General features: G+C 35.3%; 1 protein-coding gene across 1 annotated transcript in view; it reads right to left on the bottom strand.

Moving 5' to 3' along the window:
• Window positions 1-15,066, bottom strand: part of par-6 (partitioning defective protein 6) — a 49,880-nt gene extending 34,814 nt beyond the window's left edge. Inside the window, exon 1 of the mRNA XM_089094119.1 lies at window positions 14,936-15,066. Within this exon, the coding sequence (XP_088950245.1) occupies window positions 14,936-15,004 (69 nt within the window). The 5' untranslated portion in view covers window positions 15,005-15,066. The remainder of the gene's footprint in view (window positions 1-14,935) is intronic.
• Window positions 15,067-16,210: the final 1,144 nt, after the last annotated feature.

Below are 16,210 nucleotides of genomic sequence, written 5' to 3'. Positions count from 1 at the left end.
AATTACCTTAAATTGCACTTGCCAGTCCTGTGAATGCCGGTCACTGATGATGATAACTGAACTCGTCAGGTGCATCCCATATTGTGAGCCAAGGTTTCCTGCACCAGTCTTTGTCAACTGCAGACTTGAAGGCTACAACACTGGGCGACATAATAGTATTCTGGCTAAGGGAGTTCCATAGGCTGACTACACAGTTAGAAAAGAACTTGTTTTGCAGCCTGGTGTTAGCACACTTTTGATAAAGCTTCAACAGGTGGCTTCTGGTACTTGGTGAACTGACTATCTGGAACAGCTTGGGGATCACACTCTGGTCACATACTAACTTGTATGTCATTATTACATCTCCTTGCCTATGTCTACATGTGAGAGATGGTAGTTTGAGCTTATGTAATTGGGTAGGATATGTAAGATGTTGAAATCCCTTTATGCATTTAGTTACACATTGCTGCACTGATTCTAGAACTGAGATATCACCCTCATTTACTGGAGTACCAACACATATCCCAAATTCCCATTTTGGTCTGATCAGGCCCTTTAAGAGCTTGGTGATCACAGCTGGAGATCTACTGCAGAATGTTCTTTTTATTAAACCAAGGGTTTGGTTGGCACTGGCTACAACACACTGCATGGAAACTAAACTTAGCTTATCATCAACCAAAAACCCCACATCATTTTCAGATGACTACATATGAGTGGGTGTTTTGAACCATTGTTGAATTCCATAACATACTGGCACAGAGAATTGTTTGCTCCAAAATTAATAATTATGCATTTCTGGATATTAAATTCAGGCCGCCAGGATTTTGCCCACTTTGACATCACTCTGAGCATCAAGATCAGCCTGGATGGTTATGGCACTGTGAGGGTCATGGACAGGACCAATTATTTTTGAATCATCTGCATACAAGAAAATTTTATTCTCAATGATTGAAGGTAAAAATGTGCTTTGAGTGATCATAAAGTTCATATACCTTGGCTATTGCTTAGGGATGCCTAAGACTTTTACACCTTCATTAGTTGCCACACCAATAAAGGAGTTGCCACCCAATTGATATATTATAGTGATTGCCTTTGTGTATCTTAGATTCCCATGACCTTAATTCATTATTTTAATTCTCTGGAATTCTATATTTGTAGTTTTATTCTTATTTTCTTTTCACTGTTACTGGTATATGGTTGCCATTATAAGATTATCAGAAAAAATTAGAAAGCGAGTCACAATATCAGAAAAAAAGTTGCTTGTTTTTTTTTTGGTAGAAAGTGAGCCTAACACCCACCAGAAGCACATTTATCAGTGTGTAAATTTGTGGTAAAAACTAAAGAATTCAGTAACAAGAAGTACCTGCATTTCCCACAGGCTTTATCTGATTTTTTAATCTTTCTAATATATTTCTTGTGTTTGTCAGTGTTTTTACTAAAAAAAATGCCTAAATGTTCATCAAAACCCACTTATGATGACAGTACCTTGAGACCCAAAAACATACAAGAGATAGTATATCAAAAACTGAACGATTAATTTTGTGCCTAGAACAACTTTGCAAGAATCCAAAATGCCTTCAATGTGACACATGCATAAATTCAGTTGTGTCAGTTGTCTTGCTTTTGTTAGCACAAGTTAAAACCCTACATGCTGTTACCTCAAAACTTGACTGAGCATAGAACTGCAGAAGATGTGCTAATGCAACTCAAACTTTGGTGCCACTCAGAATGGCCAATGTTGCCTCAGTGGTTTTGGTGGCTATGCTTCTGTTCCAAACCAAAATTACTCTTCGATTTGAAGAGTTGTACAATGGAGTTGCATAAAACCAGTTTCCAGTGCATAAGCTCAAAAGTCAAAAACATTGAGCAGTGCCTAGCTTACAAGTATGTTGCAGAAATACTTTGTTCTATTGTTTGTGAAGAGTTATAAGCAGCCACAAGTGCTGTAGCATTGGCTGAGAGCAACATTATTTCCACAATCAGAGCTGACAAAAAAAAAATCACAACATGGAACTTAATATTGTTGCATTTGATATCCCAGAAGTAGATAATAACATTGTGTTCATCAAGAACCCTCTCCTACATAATTATGGTATCAACATAGGACCCCTGATCCACATAAGACACCTCTCTACTAGTGCTAATTCCTCTGCTCCTAGCAGATCATAACCAGTGATTTTTATTGTTTTGAACTTTAAATTAAAAAAGAAAGTTCTCAAAAAGTTGTTTCAGGTACATGCTGACATCCAGCTCCACCCAGATCACTCATGGAAGAAACCAGAAATTTAGGTAGTTGGTTATATTAAAAGATGTGCTGCAAGTAGTGAATCTAATCTTGTAGTTAATAAATTACTACTACTACTTACTACTAACAACTCACCACAGCACCAACCCACTTGAGGCCAACACAGCTACGCATGCTTCTCCACCATCCCAATCCATTCAAAGCCTCCCTTTTTACACCCTCCCACGAAGTTCCCATTTCCCTTAAATCTTTCTTTATGACGTCCTCCCACCCCAGACGAGGACGACCTGCTTTCATTTTAGCCCTAGACGGTTGGTCAAAAAGAACAATATTTGGCAATCTGTCATCCTTCATCTGCACTATGTGCCCTAACCATCTCAACCTTTCTTTCATTATAGCCCTAGAGAGTGGTATTGAACCACATTTTTTGTACAGCCTATTGTTTGAAATACAGTCAGTCAGCCGGGTACCCAGAACAGTCCTTAAGCAATTTCTGTGGAAAACATCTAGCAAACCTTCATCTACTTTTCAAAGTGCCCATGCTTCAGAGCCATATTTGACTACTGTCATCACTGTAGCTTCTAATATTCTAATCTTGGTTTGCAGACTTATCTTCCTATTTTTCCAAACTTTTTTTAATTGTGAAAAAACACCAAACAACCTCTCTTGTCATTATAGCCCTGGAAAGCGAAATTGAAGCGCACTTTTAGTACAGCTTAATGGGCCTTAGCTATTCTGCTTTTAACATCTTTACAGCTCCTACCATCTTAACTAATAGTACTACCAAGGAAAGTGAGGCTGCTCATTTGATCAATCTTTTCATTACCCAATGTCACCTTATCATCTTCACTTATTCCTAGCCTTAGGATTTTACTGTCTTCTTAAAATTTATTTTCAAACCTATTCTAGCACCCTGAACTCGCAAAACCTCTAAAAGTTTCTTCATTTTGCTCACACTCTCATCTAGAATGTTTAAATCATCAGCACAATCTAAGTCCAGAAGACTTTTTCCTTTCCATTTGATTCTGTGGTCTCCCATTACCTTTCCTGTGCTCCTTAATACAAAGTCCATCAAAATAACCCATACAAAGGGGGATAGAACACAACTATGCTTAACTCCTGATTTAATATAAAACGAGCTGCTAACCTCATTTTCTACCTTAACCGCACCAGTATTATTCTGGTACATAGCATTAATCACTTTAATGTATTTGTATGGTATACCATACAAGGATAAAACCGTTGCTAAAGCTCTTCTATCAACAGAATTGAGCACTTGCTCATAATCTATAAAACTAAGGACCAAAGGTGTTTGACAACTCAGGCACTTCTCAATTATTAACCTAAGAGTGAAAATTTGGTCAACACATCCTCTACCTTTTCTAAAACCGCACTGTTCTTCTCTTAAAACTTTGTCTACAGCCTATCTCAGTCTAAAAAGTACCATATTACTAAGTAATTTGCTACCTACAGAGACCAGACTAATGCCTCAATAATTACCACACTCACTTTTATCACCTTTCTTATAAACTAGCTTAAATAATATTTTCCTAAAATCATTTGGTACTTCCCCTTTTTCAAAAATCATATTCTATTCATCTGATTACAAAAGATGTAGATGTTGCAGAAATTACAGGAGTTGTACAAGAAAAACCTTGTCAGTTTAATAACCTTAAAACAGTGGTAACCAGCTTTTCTTGAATATGAACTCCTCATTGTGCCATAAAGTGTGAGTTTATATGCAAAAGAATGAATCAATTGTTTGCGTTATTGATCTTGACCCTCTGACTATTGAGTGGATTGAGTCTGTTTTAATTAAAATACACAACAAAAGATTGTCAATATTTGTGGGTGTTGCAAATGGAAGCCTCAGTGCTTCTAGTAGATCAGACTCTAAAACCACTTTGACTGCTATACAATCCCAAGTGATTATTTTGTGCTAGAGATTCTCCATCTTTGTGCACTCTCTCTCTGCAAAATAATATTTCAAACCACTCGTTCTCAAAGGCCAAGCTTCTAATATTCTTGATTAGGTCATTTTCAACAATCCAGACTTTTTTTTCTATTAAGAATGAGAAGACATATTAAGAAATGCGTTAGCCTGGTGCTACAGTGACCACATTGTAATTTTTCAGAGTTGTGATTGCCAACTACACAACCTCCTTCTAAACAACAAAAATACACTGATTACAACCTAGTCCCTGAGAACTAGTCAAAGTCAGTTGGGATCAACTTATTACTGATGACACTAAAGAGATTGATCAAACATTACAGCTGAAAAGTCTTGGGTCTGGATTTTTTTGGGCAAAACATGTTACAACTATACCATTTCGCAACAGTGAAATTAGTAGCCTACATCAAGCATGAAAATGTTATTGAAAAAACAGAAAAGTATCAAGCCCTCAATATTACTTCTAATCAGGCAACTAATTTATTCAAGAACTTGAAGAGAAAGTTTGACAAAAAATTGGCTGAGGATGTTGAAGATAACCCCTAAAATTTTGGCATTATCCCTCTCTCCTCCTGTATATGATGTTCCAGTTGAGGCAGAACCAATTTTAATTGTTGTTAAAATAGTTTCAAATAAACATACATCCTTTGTAACTGGCAAATCTGGTGGTCCTGACGGCATTCATCCTTGTAGCCAGCATGAATACCAAGAATTTGGGTTTTAACACCTTTCCTTGCATTTAAACTTATCATGAATCTTTCTAGAGTAACAGTGGACTGAAAAACTGCCCACACCACTCACATATTTAAGGGTGAAAAACTATCAACCCATAAAATGACATATGTGGTTGTTAAATTCCATGAAAGCTAAGTCAATTCTGAAGTTATCCAGCATGTTGAAGCAAATAATCTCTTGCACAGCTTGCAGCAAGGTCCATATCCTGAAAGAACAAAATTTTCTGTCCATTAAGCTACTTGATACAGAGATGACTGTTGACTTGATTCTGTTTGACTTTCCAGAAGCTTCTGACAAAGTTTGTCACAAGTAACTTGCAATTAAGCTTAAAGAGAAATTCTTTCTCTTCATTCATTATGATCTCAGTGTGCTCAGCTATTTGATGGCTCAGGTAGTCATATTTTTTTTTTCTTCAAACAAGCAGAGTTCCTGAAGCTAGTGTATTGGGTTCTATACTATTTGATGTCTTTATTAATGATGCTACTTCTACTATCAGAAATAAACTAACACTCTACAATAAAGATTCAAGATTTCTTAGACCAGTCTTCTAATGTGAACTTCACATCTTCTAAAGAATAATCTTGATTTGCTTAGTCAATGGAATGAGGCTGTCTAATTCTATTATTGGAAGTAAACTAACACTCTACAATAATGACTCAAGATTTCTTACACCAGTCCCCTCATGTAAACTTCATACCCTTCTACATGATAATCTTGATTTGCTTGGTCAAGGGAATGATGCTTGGCTTCTTGATTTTTTTTTGTTGCCAAGTGTCATGTCATTCATTTTGGCAAAAAAAGCTTGTCACACTTATTTCTTTATGACTGTCTAATCTCTTCAACAAATGATGAGCAAGATCATTGCATCATTACTGGCAATGAATCAAAATTCGGTACCCATGTTAAGTAGTCTGCTGGTGGTGCTAGTTTAGCTATAGAGCTTCCCAAGGAAAATTCTTTGATTGCTGTAATTTAAGGTAGTCATAGGCAGCACGCTAGCACTGCTTAAGTAAAGAACAATCTAGGCACAATCTGTTGTTTTTTTTCCATACCCAGGCACTTTGTATTGAAGGAGTTGTTGTAGAAACTTTGAAAAGGGCTCATTTGATTAGAAATTGGAGTGGCTAGTGCCCATTTTAATAGTCAAAGTGATTGGAGGGCAACAAGCCCCCTCTCACGCCCATCTTTCCCTCAAACACATCCAATAAAAATTTTGAGATAGCCATTTTGTTCAACATAGTTGATTTCCAGATAGAAAATATGTTTTTGAGGAGGACACTCCCCTACAACCCTCAGGGCAAGAGTTATAAGTTATGCCCAGGGGGCATATAAGGATTTTATAGAAGGCGTTGTTGTAGAAACTTCAAAACAGGATCATTTGATTATAAATTTGAAGGGCTAGTACCCTTTCTGATAGTTGAAAGTGATTGGAGGGCAACTAGCCCCCCCACGCCCATCATTCCCCCAAACACGGCCAATCAAAATTTTGAGACATCCATTTTGTTCAGCATAGTTGATTTCTAGACAGAAAATATGTTTTTGCAGAGGACACTCCCCCACAACCCTCAGGACAAGGGTTTTAAGTTATGCCCTGAGGGCATATAAGGTTTTTATAGAAGGTGACGTCACAGAAACTTCAAAAGGGGCATTTGATTGGAAATTCAGAGGGCTAGTGCCCTTTTAAATAGTCAAAAGTGATTGGAGGGGAACTAGCCCCCCCCCCCCCCCCACGCCCATCACTTCCCCAAACACATACAATCAAAATTTTTAGATAGCCATTTTATTCAGCATAGTTTATTTCCATATAGAAAATATGTTTTTGAGGAGGACACTCCCCCAAAGCCCTCAGGGCAATGGTTTTAAGTTATGGACTGGGGGCATATAAGGTTTTTTATAGAAGGCATTGTCATAGAAACTTCAAAACAGGCTCATTTGATTGGATATTCAAAGGGCTAGTGCCCTTTTTAATAATCAAAAGTGATTGGAGGACAACTAGCCCCCCCACACACCCATCATTCCCCCAAACACATCCAATAAACATTTTTAGATAACAATTTTGTTCAGTGTAGTTGATTTCCAGATAGAATATATATTTTTGAGGAGGACACTCCCCCACAACCCTCAGGGCAAGGGTTTTAAGTTATGCCCTGGGGCATATAAGGTTTTTATAGAAGGTGTTGTTGTAGAAAGTTCAAAAGGGGCTCATTCAATTGGAAATTCAAAGGGCTAGTGCCTTTTTTAATAGTTGAAAGTAATTGGATAGTGACTAACACCCCTCTCATGCCCACCATTTTCCCAAACACATCGAATTAAATTTTGAGATATCCATTTTGTTCAATATAGTTGAAAGTTCTGGAAATTTTGTTGTATAGGATGATAACCCCCTCAGAGGCCTCAGTGCAAGGGTTGTAAGTTATGCACTGGGGCATATAAATTTTTTATTGAAAGCATTGTCATAGAAACTTCAAAAGGGCTCATTCAATTGGAAATTGAAAGGGCTATTGCCCTTTTTAATAGTTGAAAGTGATTGGATAGTGACTAAGACCCCTCTCAAGCCCACCATTTTCCAAAACACATCCAATTAAAATTTTGAGATATCCATCTTGTTCAACGTAGTTGAACGTTCTGGAAATTAGGTCTTTTAGGATGATAACCCCCTTAGATCCCTCAGTGCAAGGGTTGTAAGTTATGCCCTGGGGGCATATAAGGTTTATATAGAAAGTTATTATATAAATCATAGCCAGCATGATCATGCTGCATAAGTAAAGAACGGGGACACTCAAGGATAAGACAAGAAATGGGGACTACGTAAAGAGGAGGACACTCCCCCACAACCCTCAGGGCAAGGGTTTTAAGTTATGCCCTGGGTGCATATAAGAACAATTATGGCACAATATATTATTTATTAATTTTTTTTCTTTAGAGCAGGGCAATTTGTATCAAAGAAGTTGTTGTAGAAACTTCAAAAAGCACTCATTCAATTGGAAATTGGAGTGACTTGTGCCCTTTTTTAATATTCAAAAGTGATTGGAAGGCCACTAACACCCCTTCCACGCCCACCATTTCCCGAAACACATCCAATCAAAATTTTGAGGTAGCCATTTTGTTCAGCGTAGTTGATTTCCAGATAGAAATTATGTTTTTGAGGACAGTCCCCCACAGCCCTTAGAGCAAGGGGTGTAAGTTATGCCCTGGGGGCATAGAAGGTTTTTTATAGAAGGCATTGTTGTAGAAACTTTAAAAAAGACTCATTTGATTGGAAATTCAAAGGGCTAGTGCCCTTTTTAATAGTCAAAAGTGATTAGAGGGCAACTAACCCGCCTCTCATGCCCAGCTTTTCCCCAAAAACATCTAATCAAAACTTTGAGATTGCCATTTTATTCAATGTAGTTTCAAGTTCTGGAAATTAGGTCTTTGAGGATGACACCCCCCCCATAGCCCTCAGGGCAAGGGTTGTAAATTATGCCCTGGGGGTGTATAAAGTTTTTATTGAAAGCATAGAAACTTCAAAAGGCCTCATTCAATTGGAAATTGAAAGGGCCAGTGCCTTTTTTAATAGTTGAAGGTGATTGGAGAGCAACTAACGCCCTCTCACACCCACCATTTTCCCAAACACATCCAATAAAGATTTTGAGATAGCCATTTTGTTCCACGCAGTTCAAAGTTCAGGAAATTATACCTTTGAGCAGAACACTCTCCCCACAGTCTTCAGGGCAAGGATTATAAGTTATGTCCTGGGGGCATATAAGGTTTTTATTGGAATCTTTGTCATAGAAACTTGAAAAAAGGCTCATTCAATTTGAAATACAAAGGGCTAGAATCCTTTTTAATGGATGAAAGTTGCTGTAATGGATATTTCCGTTGCTGTTGTTGTTTAGACCAGGGCCCTTTGTATCAAAGGAGTTGTTGTGGGAACTTCGAAAAGGAAAATAGAAAGGGCTGATGCCCTTTCTAATAGTCAAAAGTGATTGGAGGGCTACTAATCCCCCTTCCACTCCCACCCTCCCATTTGCCCATTATTTTTAAAAAATAAATCTTTCCTTAAGATTAAATCAAAATACACTGTGATAAAGCTAATTCCCAATAAGGCATCTCAGCAGTATCCCAAGAACAACTGAGGGTATTATATTCAAACTTTTGGGGCTACTTCTGCTCTTAAAATTTAAACAAATCAGAATAGCATAAGTGTATCCAAGCTTTCAAAGAAAGTGAACATATTTTTTGCAAATGGTATCAAGTTTTCCATTCCAGGTCAACTAGAGGAGGTATGAAACTAAATTACGCACCACTATTTTTATTAAGATTTATAAAAAAGTGTATATTGGTAAAAACTTCTGAAAATTTTTCTATAGTATGCAAATTGCAGGCCAAACTGTAACGCCTTAAAAAACAAAAAGATTTAATATTTTGTTTTACTTTTCCCTAGAAGTACTGTATCAATATAAAACAAACAGAAATTAATGAAAAAAAACTTTTTCCACAAAATAAGTTTTTCAAAGAAAAGTAAAGAACTCCATTAAACAAAAAAAAACAAGCAAAAATAATCTATTAAGCATGAAACTACCACAGATCAGCATTGATAAATAAATGAAACCCAAAACGAACAGAAATTACAATAAATAACCAAGCCAAACTCAAACAAGCAGAAATTAACATTAGTTGGGTGCAAAACTCCTATGCCTTCCCAAGGCCAGAACACAATTTGCGCTTTACTGAAAAAATACAAATGAATGTGCATTGCCAGTTTAATATACATATACTGATATTTAGTAATCAATATGTTAATAATATTTGATTTATTAAAGTTATAAAAGTAAAAAGATTTATATTTTTTTCAGTAAAGTGCAAATTTTGTTCTGGCTTTGGGAAGGCATAGGGGTTTTGTGCCCAACTTATGTTAATTTCTGCTTGTTTTGAGTTTGACTTGGTTATTTATTGTAATTTATGTTTGTTTTGGGTTTCATTTATTTATTGATGCTGATTTGTGGTAGTTTCACACTTAGTAGATTATTTGATTTAATTTTTGCTCATTTTTGGTTTAATGGAGTTCTTTACTTTTCTTTGAAAACTTATTTTGTGGAAATTTTTTTTTTAAATTAATTTCAGCTAATAGGTCACTTGATGAAGAGAACTGCAGTTAAGGTTCTAGTGCATGACTACTTCTAGAGAAAAATGATGATAAAATAAAAGAAGTATCATTATATTCCTTATCTTATGTTTTTTTCTAAATATGCATCCTATCCCCTAATGGTCTAGAGATAGCCCTAAATAATCTATTTCCTTGTTGTTTTTCATTTTCTGATGCACTGCATGTTGGGTAGTTGTATTCTTGACCTATGGAAAGCATATGGCCTAGGCAAAGTGATGGCAATGGAACTGAGTTGATGAAATGTTGGTACTTGTTATTATCAGGGCAACATGAGAAGAACTACCTGTAGAATCTCAAAGATGCTATATGAAAAACATGTTTTTGCTGCCTTGCGAGGTATTGCTCACCCCATGACAAAGATTTAAACTTTAATTTTTTGGAATGAAGGGGCAAAAAAAGGTACCTAGGTTAGGTTCCATATTTAATATATGCAATGCTTTACCCCCCCCCCCCCCATAATGTGCAAATACATAGGACAAATTTGTTTCTGAACTATTGTATTTTTATCAAACTTTGTAACATCATTTGATGTTATGCTCTTTTATAATTCAATAATTGCTTCTGGGGCTAATTGCATCTTGAGCCCTTGGGCCCCAAAGGTTTTTCATTTCTGTAACCATACAAAGATGTTATAACCTTACCTGCAAAATACTTGATTTTCTATTCAAACCATTTTCCTTCTGTTTAAATTTTTTCAAATGCCACCAACCAAAAATAGCACTGAATTTTGCTATTCAAAACTTTGACATCAAAAATTTAGGTTATATATTTGCACATTAGGGGGGGGGGTAAAATTCATGGTAACTTTGCAGTGGGCCATATAATTTAGTTAGGATAAAAGTGAAAACATCACTTGATGCTTTTTTTAAGCTCTTTCATGGTTCATATAAAATACCTTTGGGGCCTTTTCAAGGGCTCAAGATGCAATTAGCTCCAGAAGCAGTTATTGAATTATGAAAGAGCATAAAAAGGCATCAAATGATGTTTTCCCTTTCATCCAAGTTGAATTATTGCACCACCTAGAAATTCACAGAAGAGGCAAGGATAAAAACCAATAGGACTCTTAAGAAGCCCATAAATTTTCTGAACTTAGGCCATTGAAGTACGTCTAAGAATTGGTAGGCCTAGGGTTTGAATCATAAGAGGGGATAAACTGAACCATATGATGCAGAGGGATATGTACTCTATTGCTTGGTCTATAAAAGATAATCTGAAACCAGTTTTAAGCATCCTATTTTGGGCTATAGGCCTAAACTTAGATCCATTCCTGGAAGTTTTGTTATTATAGTTTAACAATTGTCTGATTTGGTAAAAAGGGTAAATCTCTAGGTGACACTATAATTTAGCTAGGATGAGAGTGAAAACATGATTTGATGTCTTTTTTTATGTTCTTTCATAATACAATATTTGCTCCTGTTACAAATTGCATCCTGAGCCCTTAAAGGGGACCTGAAGGCATTTCATATGAATTATGAAAGTGCATAAAAAAGCATCAAATGATGTTTTCCAAGAGTGCCTGCAGAAAATTTTCCAGGGGGGGGGGCAGATACCAGAATAGCAGAGATTGGAGGAGACACGAATTTTGTGGTAAAAGAAATACTAAGAAGTATATTGTTCATCAGTGAAGTATCATTAAAAATTTGAAATCAAATTGGAAATGAAAAAAAGTAAAACTCAAATAAAATTCTCAAATTTGGAAAGCCTTATTTTCCACATGGGGGTAATTACCAGGGGGGGGGGTATTTTCTTGGGATGTAATCGCTGGGGGGGGGGGGGGTAAATGCTGGCCACCAGACTGATCATGATACCTTTAGACTGATCATATTTCCAACAATGAGTGGTACAAAAATGTGATTCTATACAAGTATAGAAAAACCAAGTGTTTTACTATAAAAAAAAGAATGGTTACTATCTTACTAATATTTTTACTAATTACTATTAATTTTACTATTCAATTTAAGCCATTTATTTGTAATTTAATTGGAATTATTTGTTGATTTATTAAAAGATCAATATTTTTAATTCACAAATTCTGGTATCTTGACTAAATTCATATTCAGGTTTAAGTTAAAAGTTAAGTTTCATTATTATGAAAGAAAAGCAAGCAAAATTCCTAATAGGATAAGACCTTATAGGATACAACCAATGGAATAGACACAGGATGATCATTATAGACTTAAGCAAAGTTAGAATCTTAACCCTTAACTAGGATTATATTTTAAAAATCAAAGAAAAGAATAAAAAAATTTGATGTATGTTTTTAGCTTGACAAAATATGAGCAAAAACCTAGACCAAACTGACTCCTAGTAGGACATGATGCTGTATATATATAAAACTATCTTTATTTATTAATTCCAAAATGCAGTAAGCTTTATTTGCTTGTCACACTAATGCTAGGGCATAAGAATTCCCTTAAGAGTATTTACTCTATACTCTAAATTGGGTTCTAGTTTGGTATCCTTTAGATAGATAAATAATGACCTATATTGAGTTAATCTAAGAATTGAATTAAATACTGAATTGATTCTAAACAAGTTTCATAGCAGTTATTAAAGACAAAACAAAAATAAGAATTTTTTTTTCTTTGTTCAGTTGTAACACTTCTATTTTCTTTCTACTCTGGTCTAAATTCCAAGGGGGGGCATCACCCCTGTGGGTGCCCATGATGTTTTCACTTTCATCCTAGCTAAATTATATGGCCCACTGCAAATTTACCTTGAACTTTAAGAAGCCCATAAATTTTCTGAACTTAGGCTATTAAGTAGGTCTAAGAATTGGTAGGCCTAGGGTTTGAATCAGAAGAGGGGATAAACTGAACCATATGATACAGAGGGACATGTGCTCTATTGCTTGGTCTAAAAAATATACCTGAAACCAGTCTTTAAGGATCCTATTTTGGGCTATAGGCCTAGACTTAGATCCATCCCTGGAAGTTTCATTATTATAGTTTAACAGCTTTCTGATTTGGTAAAAAGGGTAAACTTCTAGGTGGCACTATAATTTAGCTAGGATGAAATTCAGAACATGATTTGATGCCTTTTTTATGCTATTTCTTAATACAATATTTGTTTCTGTTGCAAATTGCACCTTGGGCCCTTAAAGGGATCCTGATGGTATTTCATATGAATTATGAAAGCACATAAAAAAAAGCATCAAATGATGTTTACACTGTCACCCCAGCTAAATTATATGGCCCAATGCAAATTTAACTTGAACTTTACCCCCCTACCTCTAATGTGGGTCAATATCTACCAAATCATATTATTGAGTTAGGACTAAAGTGAAGACACTATTCAATGCCTTTTTTTTGGCTTATTACGAATATAATAAGAATTTCTAATGCAAATTATTTACCGCCCCCCCCCCCTATATCGGCCAATTCAGGATTAGGGTCGGTATAGCAGCGATCGGGGGGGGCGCGTTAATAAAGTACCACTAGAAATACGTTTTATATTTGTACTAAGCATAAAAAAAGGCATCAAATGGTGAATTTACTTTAGTCCTAAATCAATTAGGCCTATATGATTTGGTAGATATTGACCCTAATGTGTAAATACATACCCTGAATTGTTGATGGCAAAGCTTCAAATCCCAGAATGCAGTGCTATTCTTGTTGATGGCATTTGAAAAACTTAAAATGGTAGGAAAATGGTTTATATTTGAGTTGCCCAATAAATGAGGTTTGAATTGTTATAAATAAGTATATTACTCTTGAACAACTTATTTATAAACTAGTGATAGGCCTATGTTTTTAACCACTTTTCAATAACTTAACTAATGTTTATAACTTCTTTGTGTGGTTACAAAAATGATGTACCTTTTGGGCCCCTTTAAGGGCTCAAGATGCAATTTGTGACAGAAGCAATTATCACCTATTGTAGGCTATTATGAAAGAGCACAGAAAAAGGCATCAAATGTTCACTTTCATCCTAGCTAAATTATAGTGCCACCTAGAAATTGTACTGCAAAAAGGCCATTAAATGACAATTTGGTAAAATTTTACTTTAGCTACTTTTGGCTATCTTGGGAAGGGGTTAGGTTAGGAAAATGAGACTTTCAGGGATGGGTCTACAGGCTAAAGTATGTCCCGGGAAGGTATTTTGAAGTGCCTACCTCCACTCCTTCTCCCTCTAGAGGGTCCTGAAATTTGCCTACATGACAGGTTTATACCCATTGAAATTTTGACAAAACAACATTTTACCTTAATTTTCAGTTATCAGTTTCTTTTTATCTGGCTTTAGTTCTGAAAAATGCAATTTCTGTTATTTGAGTAGAATTTTGAGCCATATAAATGTTTGTTTCAAAATTTAGGAAATGTATTTGCATATCTTTAAAACCTTATAAATTGGGATTGAGCAAAGTTGTGAAGCTGAAAACAATTTTGTTGTACTTCATTTAAACAGAACATCTATTTTGCAAGGTTTCAATTGTATAACCCACATATTTTTAAAGGTCATCAAAGGTCAGGACCCTCTAGAGGGAGAAGGAGTGGAGGTGGGTATTTCAAAATATCTTCCCGGGACATACTTTAGCCTGTAGACCCATCCCTGAAAGTTTCATTTTCTTAACCTAACCCCAAGATACTCAAAAGTAGCTAAAGTAGAATTTTACTGACAATTTTACCAAGGCAACTTGTTGGGAATCCAGTAATATTCATGAGTGTGAGAACCCAAGAAATTTGTTGGCCTAGGGCATGTCAAAATTGATATGATACCAGCATAAATTCTTCCTGATTGATACTAAGCTTATTAATAGGCCTAATGAAGTACTGAAAAAATATAAGGGAACTCTAATCTAAGAAAGGAAGTTTACTGCCGTTTCAAAATTGCTCTTTCACACTAGGCCTATCTTAGGAATGAGTCTGGTAAAAGGTACCTTGCTTTTTATTTCGATGAGATCTATATTCAAATCAGCTTTGGAGCTTGTCTTCGAAGATTTAATCATTATATTTTAAATCTATGAAATGAAGATTTCATAAATCTACAGGGACTGTAGGCGAAATTTCATTTAATTGTTTTTATTTATTACTTCTTTTCTTTAATGTAGATACTGACTGTATGTAACGCCATCTAAGAATTTCAGGAGTAAGCTCTTAATACAGTGCCGACAACACTTTTCCGCTTGATTCTCACTAGGCCCAAATGTACAACTTTCACTAAACGGTGCAAAAAGTACAATTCACAGACAAAAAGTGTATAGTATAAATCCATGTCTGACCTAACATCTCTCTCAACACAAGGAATTTCACCGTTTAATTTGATTTTCTGTTGACTCAACAAGCTTTTGATAAGTAAAATGTAAACATCATATAGACATTTTATTTTCTTTTGGCAACAGAAGAAGAAGTTTGTTATTTTCAGCGTCTGCCTAAATTATGAATCCAATTGGCAAATTGAAAATGGAGGGTGAATAGATCTCCTTTTTTCAAGAAAATGGTTTTCTTATGTCCCACAATGTTAAAGAGCACTAAAATCAACTAATTAAATGACTAAAAAAAGATAGTTGGTTAATTTGGTATTAAGTGTTATATTTAAAACTTCCACCAAAATAAATGTATTTGATATTCTCTTTCATGTTGATATAAAAGGTACAAATCAATCGTTGAAGAGGAAAATGTCGACTTGGTATTAACTTTCTTTCGAGTTTGTAATGCTAGCTCAATTGCAGCTGTAGTGTCCAACTTTCCATGTATTCCCATGTTAAAAAAAGGTCAGGTATATTTATTGATTCAAGCGGTTTCTGATAATAATACTGTTTGTGGATCCATGTTTGAACTAGTTTATCTGTTGACACGATTAGGAATTAAGCCATTTTATTTAATTCACCTTTAACACGGCAGGTGTTCAATTTGTAAAATGTCGATCTCAAATGGGAATTTTCTCATTTTTGACGACAGAAAAAATATCTGTTTTTTTTTTCATATCCACATAGATAATAAAAAATCAAGTGGCACATTCAAAATGTTCCACTGATGACACTTGTTAAATAATTGTTAAATGGTGAGTTGATGACATTTGTTAAAAAAAGGGGGTGCTTGTTTTTGTTAGAGTACGTTCAGGAGCATTAAAATAAACTAGTTAACTCAATAAATGCTGATAGCTGGTCATATAAATATTACAGTGTTCTATTTAAAACTACTACCAAAAATGA

This window comes from Artemia sp. Qi Xiang Cuo, chromosome 9 (genome assembly GCF_049724085.1).
Source record: "Artemia sp. Qi Xiang Cuo chromosome 9, ASM4972408v1, whole genome shotgun sequence".
Lineage (NCBI taxonomy): Eukaryota > Metazoa > Arthropoda > Branchiopoda > Anostraca > Artemiidae > Artemia > Artemia sp. Qi Xiang Cuo.
The sequence above is the reverse complement of the archived record's forward strand: the minus strand, read 5'-3'. Positions and strand labels throughout refer to the sequence as shown.